At 42.6% G+C, this 14,879-nt stretch overlaps 1 protein-coding gene and 1 long non-coding RNA gene across 4 annotated transcripts in view; both read right to left on the bottom strand.

Annotated features, from left to right (window-relative positions):
* The window catches only part of LOC132522044 (uncharacterized), a 98,110-nt gene that overhangs the window by 70,910 nt on the left and 12,321 nt on the right, over positions 1–14,879 (bottom strand). The gene's annotated exons all lie outside the window — the stretch shown is intronic.
* Positions 1–14,879, bottom strand: part of FAM124B (family with sequence similarity 124 member B) — a 31,039-nt gene that overhangs the window by 11,574 nt on the left and 4,586 nt on the right. Inside the window, exon 2 of one of the 3 annotated variants that reach the window (XR_009541029.1) lies at positions 6,930–7,751. The exons of 1 other annotated variant lie outside the window; for it this stretch is intronic. Coding sequence is in view for 1 of the 2 variants with exons in the window: in XM_060151964.1 (XP_060007947.1) it covers positions 7,098–7,751 (654 nt within the window). In the remaining variant the exon portion in view is untranslated. Of the gene's footprint in view, positions 1–4,067; positions 7,752–14,879 lie in introns of those variants that run through there. One more of the 3 variants, XM_060151964.1, reaches the window with a different exon arrangement.

Raw genomic sequence — 14,879 nt, 5'->3', positions numbered from 1 at the left:
ATACTTTGTGCTCTCTCCGGCTGAAGCAAAGGGGAAAAGCTTGGAGACGCCCCCGCAGTCATTGGATAGTGTCACAACAGTGCCCTCTAGTGACAGACTAATGATGGGTGAAAAACAAGGTAAGTATCGATGTTTACACACCCCACTAAAAACGTCCTGCTGAAATTCAGTCACGCTTAGTTTCGTGATTTAGACCATGGCACAAAGCAAGAGAAAATTCCAAGATGCAAATGCTAAACTGTGAAAGGGATATAAAAAGGACTGTGACTTATAATAGATGTTAGGTTGCCTCAACCACAGTCCACGCCCACGGGAATTCAAACACCCCTCGTGGTGAGAGCAACAGTGTCATTTTTGCTCTGTCTGCCCATGGGAATTCAAACAGCCCTCGTGGTGAGAACATAAGCATCATTTTTGCTGTGACTGTCCAGTGTGGTTACTTCCTTGAAGATAAAACCTGCTCCTTTGGAAGTGAGGCTCACTGGCCGAGGTGCAGGGAGTCTGGACAAGCTCCCAGAGTTGAAGGCAGAAGGTGTGGGGTATCTGAGGGTCCACTTCCCTGGAGTTTAGCACACAGGACACATTTGTGGAATGGATGGAGGAAGCCAAACCTTTGATAGAGCACAGCAGCACCAACAATGAAGGAAAGGTACAGGGATGCATATACACTAAAGAGGACCAGGGGAGATAAGGAGGGAGGTTCTGTCAATTGTCATAGGTCTGCAGTCAACAGATAAAGGAGGGAAAGTACACACCTGATAAATGGAGGAAATGCTGGTGAAGAGGGGCTGCCCGGAGTCAACATGGCCCTAGGACCTAGGCAGGAAGGAAATGGTTTATCTCTATTATGGAATGGATGTGTCCTCCCAAATTCGAATGCAGAAGCTCTAATCCCCACTGTGGAGGTGGGGACTTTGGCAGGTAATTAGGTCATGAGGGTGAAGGCCTCATGAATGGGATTAGTGCCCTTATAAGAGACATGAGAAATAAGTCGAGGCGATGTTTTGTACAGCAGGATGTCTATAGTTAATAATACTATATTGCATATATGAAAGGTGTTGAGAGTGAATCTTAAAAGTCCTCATCACAAGAAAAAAACTGTGTGGTGACAGAATTTAACTAGACTTATTGTGGTGATCATTCTGCAATACGTACAAATATGGAATCATTATGTTGTATACCTGAAACTAATATAGTGTTATATGTCAATTATACCTCAATTTTTAAAAAATCAGAGACATGAGAGAGTTCTCCCCCTTTATCTCTGGGCGCCACAAGAGGACACAGAGAAAAAGTGCTGGTGCAAGACGGAAAGAGAGCTCTCACCAGAAATGGGCCATGTTGGCACCTTGATCTTGGGCTTCCCAGCCTGCAGAGCTGTGAGAAGTAAATGTCTGTTGTTTAAGCCACACAGTCTATGGCAGCCCCAGAAGACTAAGACAATCCCTTGTCTCTGGCTTCTAGAGAATGGAAGCCTCATAGGTGTTCCCAACCCTTGCTGTGCATTCATTGAACAATATACGTGTAAAGGCACCTACTCTGGTCCTAGGACTGCAACAGGGACTGGTGCCTGGGCTGCTTTAACAGGACGCCATCTAGTCAAGTCCCTCCTGACAGTGGACTTAATTTGAGAACTAAAGGACAAAAAGGGGCCCACCAGGGCAGGTCTGGGGCATGCTGGAGGAGCAACAAGGAAACCTGGGTGGCATGCCAGTTGTTGGGGTACAAGGTATGGAGGTAGGGTGGCACCGTGTGGAAGTGGAGGTCTCCCTTCTTGCACGCCCTTTGGGGAGCAGGACAGTAGCATGATTAAGGGTGTAGATGCCAGCCTGACAGCCCAGATTCTAATCCTAACTGAGCCGCTTAGTTATTGTGCCATTCCTGATTAGGCTCTCGACCTCTCTGTGCCTCAGTTTTCTCATCTGTACAATGGGGGTCATTGTAGCACCGACCTCACAGGATTGGTGTAAAGATGGAAATACTCAAGTAAGAAATGCCCACCTAGGAAGGGGGTTCTCAGGTCAGCCATCATCAACTCAGATTTGGTATTATTGTCCTTCTTTACAATTACTGTTCTTAAAAGAAACACCTCAGAATCATCTCTGGCAAAAATGGAATCTGCAAATAGAATGCATTGCTCATGCTAAGCAGAGACCTAGTTGTGTCTTCAGTAGCTCAGATGGAGTCTCTGGAATAACTAGACTTTTTCAATGATGTGTTTGAAATGAAGTTTAGCAGGCTTGAGTTCTTAATAACATAAATCCTAATTATGTGCTCTCTGGGGCCATAAGCTCCTTTTGTTTTCCTATCACAAATTACAGACAATATTTTAAATTGCTAATTGTAAGAAATGCTCAGGAAACATCTCAAACCTCAGAGAAAGGTTGGACAGGTGTGAAAGGAAGGAGAGAGCTGTGGGGAAGAGAGACCAGCTCGTTTCTAAGTGATGTGGGTTGAGCAGTCCCAGAGCAGGACCCCAACAATGAATTGGAATGTAGCGAGAATTTCCTCAGAGAAGGAGCAAATCTTCTTTCTGATCCTCTCAGAGCTTAGCCAAGGGGGCCCGTCAGAAGTTGCAGCTACAGGTCAACCTCTTGAGGAATCTTGGGAGATGCTGCAAAGACAAAGTATTTTAAACAAAGTGAAGAACGAAGAGAGTATCAAATTCGCACACACACAGAGGAAGAGAGAGAGGAAGAGAAAAGAAGGAGAGAAGAGAAAAGAAAAAGGAATGAAAACGGAGGGGAATGGCGGAAAAAGGAAGAGAAAAAAGGGAGGAAAAGCCCACACACTCTGGCTTGGAGAAGACTCAAGAAAGGCAGCCAGGGTTAAGTTATCCCAGGAATTTCTAAGTTTTATAGCGAGGAGATGAAACTTAGGAGTTTCCAATCAACAGAAAATGGGTGTGTGCTCATGGCCCCATTCTGCTCTCTCCTCTCATCTTCCCCTTTCTCCATCTTTCTCTGGGAGGGAAGGAAGGGGTTCTCACCTCCTCCCACTCTTGCCTCCATCCCTCTCTGTGCTATCAGCACCTCCCATGCATAACTGCATTGTTGGTAGAGCAGTGGAAAGACCAGCGTCACCACCACAAAATCCCATTGTAATAGGGAAGAACAAATCTCACTCCATGTTAGATCTGTTTCTTTTACCTTAACCTTTGCATTCTATTGCTTTTGCTACAACTTAATCACTATAAAGGAATATTACCTATAGCTTAAGTATACATAATGGCCCATCTCTGGGAACCCTGTCTCTCATGCCTGAATATTAAACTAAAATACCTCTGTTCAGTTCACAGGAAACATCCTGACCAGGCTCACCTATGAATGGCTGCAGGAAGGAAGAAATTAACACCTCCCCTCCCAAGTCGGGCCGGAGCCAGGAAATATTTGCAACAACTTATCACCTTTTTTACTTTACCTTCTCACCCCGCCCTGCTTTGTTCTATAAAAGAAACTAGCATGCAGAACCCCAGCAAGGGGCTTTCCTGGTGGTGCAGTGGTTGAGAGTCCGCCTGCCGATGCAGGGGAACGGGCTCATTCCCCGGTCTGGGAAGATCCCACATGCCTCGGAGCGGCTAGGCCCGTGAGCCATGGCCACTGAGCCTGCGCGTCCGGAGCCTGTGCTCCGCAATGGGAGAGGCCACAACAGTGAGAGGCCCGCGTACCACAAAAAAATACCCAGCAAGATGGTTCTTTGGGCCACCTGTCCACCATCATCTCAGTGTGCTGGCTTTCTGAATAAAGTTGCTATTCTTTGCCCCAACTACTCGTCTCTCAATTTCTGGGCCTTTCATGAAGTGAGCAGTACAAGCTTGGACTCGGTAATGCCATCAGAGCTGAGGGCAGATGGGGTATAGCTGAGGCACCTGTGCCACTTCCCTTTGTAAATCAAGGTGTGTCCCTCTCCTTCCCTGTCAGCCTGCAAATCCCCTGCTCTACCTCCGCTAAGAGACAAGCACATTTGCAAGTTTCTAAATGTTACCATTTCTATTAATGCTTAGCAATATGCAAATAATGCTTGCAAAAAATGTGAACTACTATTAAGGTGAAAAATAGCCAAACAACTGTAATGCAACTTAGTTTTAATATACCTATAAAAATATTAAATTATCTGACCATCAGGAGTCACTTGTGATACATTTTACATTTCAAAATATACAGTATAGGGCTTCCCTGGTGGTAGAGTGGTTGAGAATCTGCCTGTCAGTGCAGAAGACACGGGTTCAATCCCTGGTCCGGGAAGATCCCGCATGCCACGGAGCGGCTAAGCCCAGGCGCCACAACTACTGAGCCCACGTGCCACAACTACTGAAGCCCGCATGCCTAGAACCCGTGCTCCACAACAAGAGAAGCCACCACAATGAGAAGCCCACGAACCACAATGAAGAGTATCCCCCGCTCACCACAACCAGATAAATGCCCACACACAGCAATGAAGACCCTACACAGACAGAAACAATAAATAAATAAAATAGAATAAATATATTTTTAAAAATACAGTATAAGTAAAGAGTCTGGATAATTTGATAATTTGGATTAAACTAGTTCATAAGTTTGTCCCTGTTATATATAAAATCTCTTTTGAACTTAAGGATCTATTTGATCCTTTCTATCCATAATTTTCCTCCTAGATGTGTAAACATAAATGACACACATAGTAAAACTCTTAGAGAGTTGGATTTCTTTTTTTTAATTGTAGCGTTGCTTTCACTAAAAGTTGATTCAAAAAAAATCCTTTGTTGTTAAGACATTTTAAAAATGTGGGTCGGAAGGACCATTTGTGATTATAATATCTTACATATTTACAGTGTTTAAGAGTATCCAAATGCTTTCATATGCATAATCTTGATTTTCCTAACAACCTTAGTACAGAAGATAAGGCAACAGAAGATCAAAGAGTTTAAGTTCACATATAAATAGTAAATTTTAAACTGAGACCAAAATCTGGGCCTCTGTCACATAGCCCACTGGCATTTCCATCCCATCATGCTGTAAATTGGATTCCTATAGTGAGTAGGAGGATACAATAGAGTACATTTTAAAAGTACAGTCTAGGGTTTCCCTGGTGGTGCAGTGGTTGAGAGTCCGCCTGCTGAGGCAGGGGACGCGGGTTCATGCCCCGGTCAGGGAAGATCCCACATGCCGCAGAGCGGCTGGGCCCGTGAGCCATGGCCGCTGAGCCTGCGCGTCCAGAGCCTGTGCTCCGCAACGGGAGAGGCCACAGCAGTGAGAGGCCCGCATACCGCAAAAAGAAAAAAAAAAAGAGTACAGTCTTATTTTACAAGTCAATTTTGTAAGTTACTCATTCAAATTCCTCACTATTCTTTATGCTTTCCATGTACTTATATTCCTACCCATGTATTATGTTAAAGGAATTAGATAACCTCAAAAAAGTCGGAAAGAAACTTCAAAACCGCCTGCTGTGCTTTTCAAAGCAGCTCAATAATTCAACTGAAATAAGACTTTCATTTTTTTTTAACTCTTATTATAGAAAACCATACCAAAAGTAAGTTCTTCATTCCACATTCTAAGATCTAACTTTAATCTGAGGGAAAGAAAGAACATGGGGATAAGAATGTACTGATAGTATAAGGACAGAAATCCGTTTAAAAGTCTTGTCTTCGTCCATTTGCAGCTCTTTTCCATTCCTAGTCTTTTAGGGGGACAGAGCACACAAACTCAGTCCAGTCTTGCTGCCATGAGATTCATGCTTAAGCCTGAACTCATCCTTCTCTCCAATTAGGTCTACTCAGTATAGGGGTCTCCAAAAGACCCGGCTAAATCAGCACTTATAGTCACATAACATCTGTTCTGGAAAATGGAGTTCTTGGAGTCAAATAACCTTGTAAAGCAACTGAAACACACAGCCCTCAGATTTTTAAAAAATGTGTGTATAGACCCAACCAAATAATACATCATGTGAGCAACTAAGAATTCGTCCATTATGATTATAATTGCAATTCATAATATGCCCAATCTCCATCCACAGGCTGTGAATTCTTACCACAGCCTGTGCAGCAAGTGTGGTAATCAGCTGTGGAAAAGTTTCCCAGAGAAATAAGTTTGAACTTCCACCTGTTCTTAAGAATTGATAGAATGGAGTTGTGATACAGTGAAACCATAAATAAGTTTTGGGTTTGATGGCCACAGAACATATGTGTACCATATACCAATGTCTTATTCAAAGGTAAGTATTTGTACACTGTGTTGCACGAATGGACGTATAAATGAATGAATAAATGAACGAGTACTGCAAAGGAATTCGGGAATTTGAACATGGCCAAAAAAACCCAAGTCCGGCTCCAGTGACCCAACCAATGCAATCTTCCTGCCACGCTCATTGGAGATCTCAAATCATCCAATCACATTCCACTCCTCTCTGCTTAATTATATGAACCATGGGCCCCACTGGGGTAGTGCGGAAACAAACAAGAAATGGAGGAGCCGGAAAACCCCCTAGAGCCTAGCTTTCATTTTTAACTTGATTTTTTTGGTTTCCAGGGTTGCTGCTCATTAAACAGGAGAAAAAGAGAAATGTTTGTAATGTTCAAAACACTTTGCATGTTAACTCATTCCAGATGCAAACAACTTTAAAGGCAAAAGTCACTAGAGGTGAGTGGTGAACAGGGCCTAGTTACCAAATGAGGTCACATAAAAACTAAAAAACACTAAAGAATAAATAGCCCATGCTGCCCAGGGGGATGAACAATGCAATGCAAGTAAAAGTTAAAACCAAATTACAGACTCTAATCAGCATTGCATAACACATCCGACTTATTTGCATATAATGCAATTATCCTGATAGGTACTGAACTCAACACACCCAGCTGTGTTAGTGTGTCTCCAAGGACGTGAGGCATTGGGCTTTTTCCCTGTGTGTTGGCTGTGTTCCCTTATGACCATGACGGCAAATAAACAACCACTCACCAGCACTGCTAGACTTTGAACATTTGAAATAAAAGTGATACAGATCTGTGCATGGCTAGCATTTAGAGCCCCTCAGATGAACAAGAGACAGGCTGATTCTGGGTCAGTGCTCCATTTCTAGAACATTCTATTTGATTTTGTATTTTAGAAAACCACAGTTGTTTTATGCTATATAAAGAATTCTTCTTCTGCATCTTTTTCTTCACCCTGGACTGGCAGAGGAAGGGTACATTTTGAGATTATCGTCCTGGAACAAAGGTCCCTTTGGTCAGCAAGTGACAGAGGATGAATGCTTTCCTTAAAGATTCTGTTGTTTTTGGAAGCAGCTGCCCCTAAGGAAGAGGTTGACAAGCAGGATGGTGGCTGGTGGGTCCAAAGATCCCTTGGAAATCTGCTCAGAAAAGATTGCCTGGGTCCAGAGCTGACCACGGTGAATCCTGTGTCAACATTCGTCTCTGCCTCTTGCTTCTCAAAGCTGTTTTCCCGTCTGAGGACCTCTATTCTGGCCCCGGGTTCGAGGTGGAGAGAAGGCAGAGGCAGCTGGGAGTCCGTAGCTGGGCTGCTGGGCTGGGCTGAGCGGCCAGGGCTTTTCCACGGAGTGCCACTAGCGCTGTCTGACGCTGTCCGCCCACCAGGCTCAGGCCGCTCCACCGACCCTACCTTGAACCTCCTGCCCCGGCTCCTTCGGCTTCTCGGCTCTAGGGTCCTAATCGCAGAGACAGGGGTCAGCCTGGAGCCCTGGGGGAGCGTGTCAGCTCCCGAGGTGCCATTCAGAAAGGCAAGCTCACCATTCCTAACACCAAGTCCTGGATTCAACTGGACCTATGGGACAAGGAGAAGAGGAACAGGTGTAACTGATGTTTTCCATTAACTAAGTGTCAAGAACAGACTACGTTCTATTCAGCCTTCTGCCATGCTGTGCCCATAGCAGACTTTCAATAAAGTCGGTTGAATTGAATAACAGTGACAAGTACAATCCTTCAAAGGGATGAGCTGCCACCTTTGCCTCCTGGAAGGTCATTTGACATTATATTCTACCTTTTTTTTTTTTTTTTTTTTGATCCAATGAGGTCTTTTTCTTCTGGAAATGGAAACCGGCATGGCTAGTTCCATATTCAGAAATCACTCAGGGTTGATATTAGACTATCCTATCTAGAGGAACCTCCTTGTCATTAATTTTTACTTGAGCTCCGGTAGAATTTTGCAAGACTGACCTTTCTCCTTTACATATGAAGACTTCTTCTCCTTAACCTTCTATGTCAACACGTTCTTCTGGATTTTCTCCTTCCTTTCCATCACCCCTTCTCAGGGTCCACTGAAGGAGCCTCCTTCCCTGTCAATTTGTGACAGGAGGTAGTTCTTCAGCGCTAAGGGGCCATCTTCTTTTTTCATTGTACACACTCTCCCAGCCAACCTCGTTGAATCCCCTGCCTTCAATTATTATCTAAATGATGAAGGCTTCTGAAAGTCTAATTATAGTTCAGTTCTGTCTCTTAAGCTTCATACCTACCTATCCAACTGTCTTCCAGGCACAAGGTCCTAAAAGTCAACATGTCCCAAATTGAACTCATCCCCCTTCTCACCCTAAATCTGTTCTGCTTACTCTTTTCCCTGTCTTAGAACGTGGCATCGTTTGCCCCACAGTCACCAAGCAAGAGCATCATTTTCCCTTCTCTATCCCTCAAGTCACGCATTCCCATGGACTCTTTCTCCCAAAGATCTCTCAGATCTTCCCATCTCTCCATGTCCACTGCCATTAACCCTAGGCAGGCTGTCATCATCTCTAGTCTGAATTACTGCAACAGCCATCGAAGGGACACCCCATGGATGGCCTTGCCTCCCTCTAATCCATTCTCCACTCCACTACCAGAGGAGCTTTGAAAACAGTTTTGATCATGTCACCGTCCTACTTCAAGTGGCTTCCTACTCTTCTTAAGAAAAAAATCCAAGCCCTTTAGTATGGGCTCCCACACCCTTCACAGTCTGTCCCTTCTTACTCCAGCCTAATTCGCCACTTCTTCCACTTGCCAAAATTGAAATTTGTTCAATTCTTTGGACATTATTTGCTCTTTCTTAATGCCAGTGTTTGTGTATATTATTTCCTTTGTCTGGGATATGTCACCTCTGACCCTTCATACCTGTTGTTAACTCCAAGCTTACACATCATTTCCTTTTAGAAGCCTTCTCCATGTCACTGAATCTGAGTTAGGTACCCCTAAATATTGGCTCTGCCACTAATTAGTTGTGAGACTTTAGACAAGTTACCTAATTTTTCTGTGCCTCAGTTTCCTCATTTATAAAAGGAGATCATAATAAGTACCAATGTCAAAGAGTTGTTGAGAAGATTAAATGATAACAGGGCCTGGAAATAGTAGTGCTAAACATAAGTTGGCTATTATCGTCATCACAAATATTATTACTAGCTGTCCTGGCAGCCTGTAGTTTCCATATCATAGTAGTTACCACACTATTTTGCACCTGTTTGCTCACTTCTCTATATCTTCTTCTAGACTTTGCCAGCTGGACGTGCCGGGATCGTATACACCTTCTTCACCATTGTATCTCCAGTACCTAGCACAATGCCTAACACGTGGTAAGTAATCACTAGATGTCTGTTGGATAAATAAATAAAGCTTAATGCCTAACAAACTATACATTATTTGTATATAGAAATGTATGGCCCCTAATTATTAGCCATTAGGTAGATACAAAGTCTTACTAAGAAACTGCCACAGGACATTCATCCTGCGGATGGCCCTTTCTGCAGTCTTTTAAGAGAGAGAATATCAACTTTTCCTTTCTTAAGAGAAGTCCTTAGACGATATGGCAAAAGAAAGCACAAGATTATTGATGTAGAAATGCAGGCGTGTGCAGTTGGAGTGAAGAATTTCCAGGAGAAACATAATGTCAAGTGGTTGAGATAAATCTCGTGAGAGAATAACGCTCCTCTTGCCAAAAAAGCAATTGAAATGCATTTGTAGGAATTCTGATCATTTAGAGCCCATCTTTCTAAGAAATATTTGTAAAATGTTACAAATTGAGAGGTAGGTGTTTTCGAGTTTCAGGGAACATTAGTAATTATCTTGATAAACAGGAAGATCATTGGTCATTCATTTGGCTCTAAACACTTGAGAAATAAGAGAATATACATCACTGAAACATGATTAAGCTGTTAAGGGGCAGACTGACATCATGAAGGGAAAATAATATTGTCTTTTGCTAAAAGTGATTCCAAGAGATAGCAAAAGAGGATTTCTCCTACACTGACAAAAAATGATTGCATGGGAACAAATTATATAGATAATAAGAAACCCCAAAACAATGCCAAACTTGCTTACTTAAGAGTTGAATCTAGTCTCTTCCAATTAACTGATCTTTTGAAAGGTACTTATTTTAATTTATTAACCAAAACCAATGATGTTAACCCACCATCCTATAGCAGCAGCAACCTCTGAGCCATGCTTACAAGGATTCCTTCAGGGCAGCATAAAGCAAAGCATTGAGTGAGAGCGGGCGTGTAGGGTTGGAAGTGTGTGTATGTGTGTGTGTGTGTGTCCGTGTGAGGTATGAAGAATGGGGAGGAAATGAGGAGAGAAACAAAGCGGGAGAAATAGAGTCTGAATGAGTGCCTCTGAGAGACTCAGAAATGAGAAAGGAACCCAGAAATGCTACAGAAGAAGCAAATGAATTACTCGCTTCACGACAGACTATCTTCCTTTATTTTAAATGGCTAATAAAGAACATCAAGATGATCTTAGCTAAAGGTCTGTTGACAAAATGAAGAGAAATATATGTTTGCTTTTGCCAAACTAGCTTCTGGAATATTTACTTTTCTGAAGAGAAACTTATTTCCTGACAACAGGCAGTTAATCAATCAACAAATGGTTCAGAAGCAGCTGTCTGTCTGGTACTCTACCAGACATAAACATTTACAATAAAATACCGAAAAGAGATGGCGAGTCATAAAGTCCCAAATTATATGGTACAAGAATGAGGAAATCTATAATCAGTTGTGTGTTACAAAGTTTCGGTGTAAAATGTTCTAGTTAAGAATGCACATATAGCAGATTTCACAGAGGAGGTGGTGCTTGCACAGGGTCTTAAAGGATAGACAAATGAAGAGGAAGAGAAAGACATCTCTGGACAAGGAACAGCTCAGGCCGTATATAAAGGCAGATATCCATAAAATGCAATATTATTCAGCCTGTAAAGGAAGGAAATTCTAACACATGCTACAACATAGATGAACCTTGAAAATGTTCTGGAAATAGATAGTGGTGATGATGAAGTACAGTGTAAATGTACTATTAAGTACCATTAGGCACTGAATTCTACACTCAAAATGGTTAAAGTGATACATTTTTATGTTATGTATATTTTACGACAAAAAAATACATGGGTGCGGGAGTGAGCCTAGAGGTCTGGAAAGAAGGTTGGAATAACTAGAGAAGGAGGGAGCAAAGGAAACATTCGGGGGGGCCTGATTATGAAGAGCCTTGAAATTCGGACAAGTGAGTTTTAATTTCATTTGCTAACTTTTGCTATTGAGCTGACAAGGAACATAAATCCAGCCATCATTTAAAAATGTATTCAACAGGGCTTCCCTGGTGGCTCAGTGGTTGAGAGTCCGCCTGCCGATGCAGCAGACACGGGTTCGCACCCTGGTCCGGAAAGATCCCACATGCCGCGGAGCGGCTGGACCCGTGAGCCATGGCCGCTGAGCCTGCGCTTCCGGAGCCTGTGCTCCGCAACGGGAGAGGCCCGCGTACGGCAGAAAAAAAAAAAAAAAAAAAATGTATTCAACACTCCTGTGCAGGATCAAGCAGATGCCTGGAGCCAGAGTGAAGAGTTAGAATGCTGTAATAACAATGCACATTTGAAGTTAGTGGGTTTAAGGAAGGAAAGAGAAAAAAAGAAATGGCTCCAAAGGGAAACTTGAACAGTTTGGGGGGGCTGCCTGAATGTGGGTCTTCCAAAAAGAGAGGCTTTAAAAACGACATATTTCAAAACCTGTGCAAATGGGAGGGTGACCAGAGCTGGAGAAATTGGGGGCAGGGCTGCAGAGGATGACTTTGGTTTTGTTTGGACTGAATTTGAGATGAGGAGACGTTATGTTTAAATGGTCCTACAGGGAGTTGAAAAAGCCAAAGCTCAAGAGATAGAGGAGATGAAAATACAGGAGTAAGTTGAAGAAAGAGGACAACTAAATGCCCAGGATGGGCTTAATTTCTTAATCTTAGGGAAACCTTAAACTTAGGACAGTGGTTCTCAACTGGGGGAGATTTCACCCCCCAGAGGGCATTTGATAATGTCTGGAGACATTTCCTGTTGTCACAACTGCAGGGAAGTGGAGTCAGCTCTGGCATCTAATGGTAGCACTGAGGATGCACTAAATATCCCGTAATGCGTAAGACATCTCCCCCACGGCAAAGAATTATCTAGTCCAAAATGTCAATAGTGCCGAGTTTGAGGAAACCTGATTTAGGGGCAAAAAGAGTTGAAACTTTGAAAAAAAAAGTCCAAGTGATAGAGAGATAGGATAAATCCTTTAATTAGAAGATCCAAATTATGGAAGCTCACAGAGGAGAAACTTTCAAGCAAGGAGTGGTCAGCATTTGTCAATACTGCTGACCCTGACCTCAGGCACTGGTGGCCTTAGAGAGAGCAACAACTCTTCTAGCATCTGCATGAGAGGTGGGGACACAGGGCAAACAGCAGCCCCCAAGATTGGAGAGACGTACGAATGAATGCGGGGAGTCATGGCTTCCCGGAAAAGAGGATCAAAAGTGGAACCACTGCAGGAACCAGGACGGGGTGAGGAAAACCTGAACTGTAATTGGCAAATAGCTGGAGGCTTAGTGTGGACAACTCTGAGGGTTAAAAACTCCAGGGGACCCAGTCCCGGGGGAGCCCCCCCCCGCAATTTTGTGAGATTTACCTCCAGGAGCGTGACTAGACTCTCACAATAAATATCAGAGAAAAATCCCCTTGTGCTTCCGGAAAGAGAAGGAGAAAAGGAACCTTTTTTTTTATTGAAGTATAGTTGACTTACAATGTTCTGTTACTTTCTGGTGTACAGCAAAGTGATTCAGGTCTTTTTCAGATTCTTTTCCATTATAGTTTATAACAAGATATTGAATATAGTTCCCTGTGCTATACAGTACGTCCTTGTTGTTTATCTATTTTATAGATAGTAGTTTGTATCTGCTAACCCTAAACCCCTAATTTATCCCTCTCCCCTCCTCTTCCCCTTTGGTAACCGTAAGTTCTTCTGTGTCTGTGAGTCTGTTTCTGTTTTGTAAGTAAGTTCATATGTATCATTTTTTTTTAGATTCCACATATAAAGTGATGTCATATGATATCTGTCTTTCTCTGACTTACTTCACTTAGTATGAGAATCTCTAGGTGAAAAGGGACCATTTTTAAATACTCCAGAGCACTCTGTTCTTACAAGTCCTTCTCCCAGGGGAAACTAGTTAACCAGAGCCTAACATGCTGGCGTATTATCAGAGCCTAACTGACCTGGGTGAAGAGAAATACCCAACTCCAGCTTTCTCTAGCCTTCCATGTGAGAGAAGGGAAGTACTCAACTCCAGCCCACTCTAGCCATTCTCGCCCACCTAAGCAAGGAGGAAAAAAAAAAATTAAACACTTGCAAAATTCACAGTTCAAGACATAGACTCACTAAGACGGAGACCTAATTATAGAATGCTTCCCCTCCCCCAACTCCTTACTACCACATTAATAAAGGCTTATTTGCAGCAGTTCCTCTACCTGCTACATCATGCCTGGCTATCAAGAAAAATTTACAAGGCATTACAAAAGGTAAAAAGCACAATTTGAAGAGACAGAGCAAGTATCAGAAGCAGACATGGCAGGGATGTTGTAATTATCAGACCTGTAATTTAAAACAACTCTGATTAATATGCTAAGGACTCTAATGGATAAAGTAAACGGCATGCAAGAGCAGATGGCAATGTGAAAAGAGAGATGGAAATCCTAAAAGAAGAAGCAAAAAGATAAAACAACAACAACACTGTAACAGAAATAAAGAATGCTTTTGATGGGCTTATTTGCAGACTAAACACAGCTGAGGAAAGAATCTCTGAGCTAGAGGACGTATCAATAGAATCCTTGAAAAAGAAAAGCAGAGAGAAAAAAAAAGCCTGAAAAAAAAGACCCAGAACAGACTATCTAAAGACTATGGGACAACTAAAACAGGAGTGGTAGACAAATAATGAGAAAGAGAATGGAATAGAAGAAATGTTTGAAACAAAAATGACTGAGAATTTCCCCAAATTTATGTCAGACGCCAAACCAAAGATGCATCCACTAAGGACTGAGACAGCAGAATGAAAACTGCCAAGTGGAGAATAGGGTAGCCCAAGGTATGCATTTAATAAACACTTGGTGGATGAATAAACATTTGACATGCCTGCTTTCAGACATTCATTCATTTACTGAGCATCTACTAGGTACCCTAATATCAATCTCATCAAAAATACACATCCTAGGCTCTAAGAAGCATCAGACAGTGTGCGCTGACAGGAGGTCATGTGGGAAAAGACATGGAGAGACAGCTAGCAGCCTTCTTACACAGACAATAATTGTGCTACAGTTTCTACTTTACAAAGCGCCTCCATGTATACTCTCCTTTTTGATCCTCATAATGCAAACTGTACATGTCAGTACCATTCAGTGGCTCTGTCAGTGACTGCTGATTACAGTCAGAATAAGATAGAAGCTAATTGGCAGAGCTTTTGCTCATTCACACTAGAATGGATTTGCCTACCATGTGCCAGATGCTGTTCTAGGTACTGGGAGTATAAAAGTGGACCGAATATACAAACAGCTCATGCAGCTCAATATTAAAGAAACAAACACCCCAATCCAAAAATGGGCAGAAGACCTAAATAGACATTTCTCCAAAGAAGACATACAGATGGCCAA

This window comes from Lagenorhynchus albirostris, chromosome 6 (genome assembly GCF_949774975.1).
Source record: "Lagenorhynchus albirostris chromosome 6, mLagAlb1.1, whole genome shotgun sequence".
NCBI lineage: Eukaryota > Metazoa > Chordata > Mammalia > Artiodactyla > Delphinidae > Lagenorhynchus > Lagenorhynchus albirostris.
This window is presented reverse-complemented; position numbering and strand designations above follow the sequence as displayed.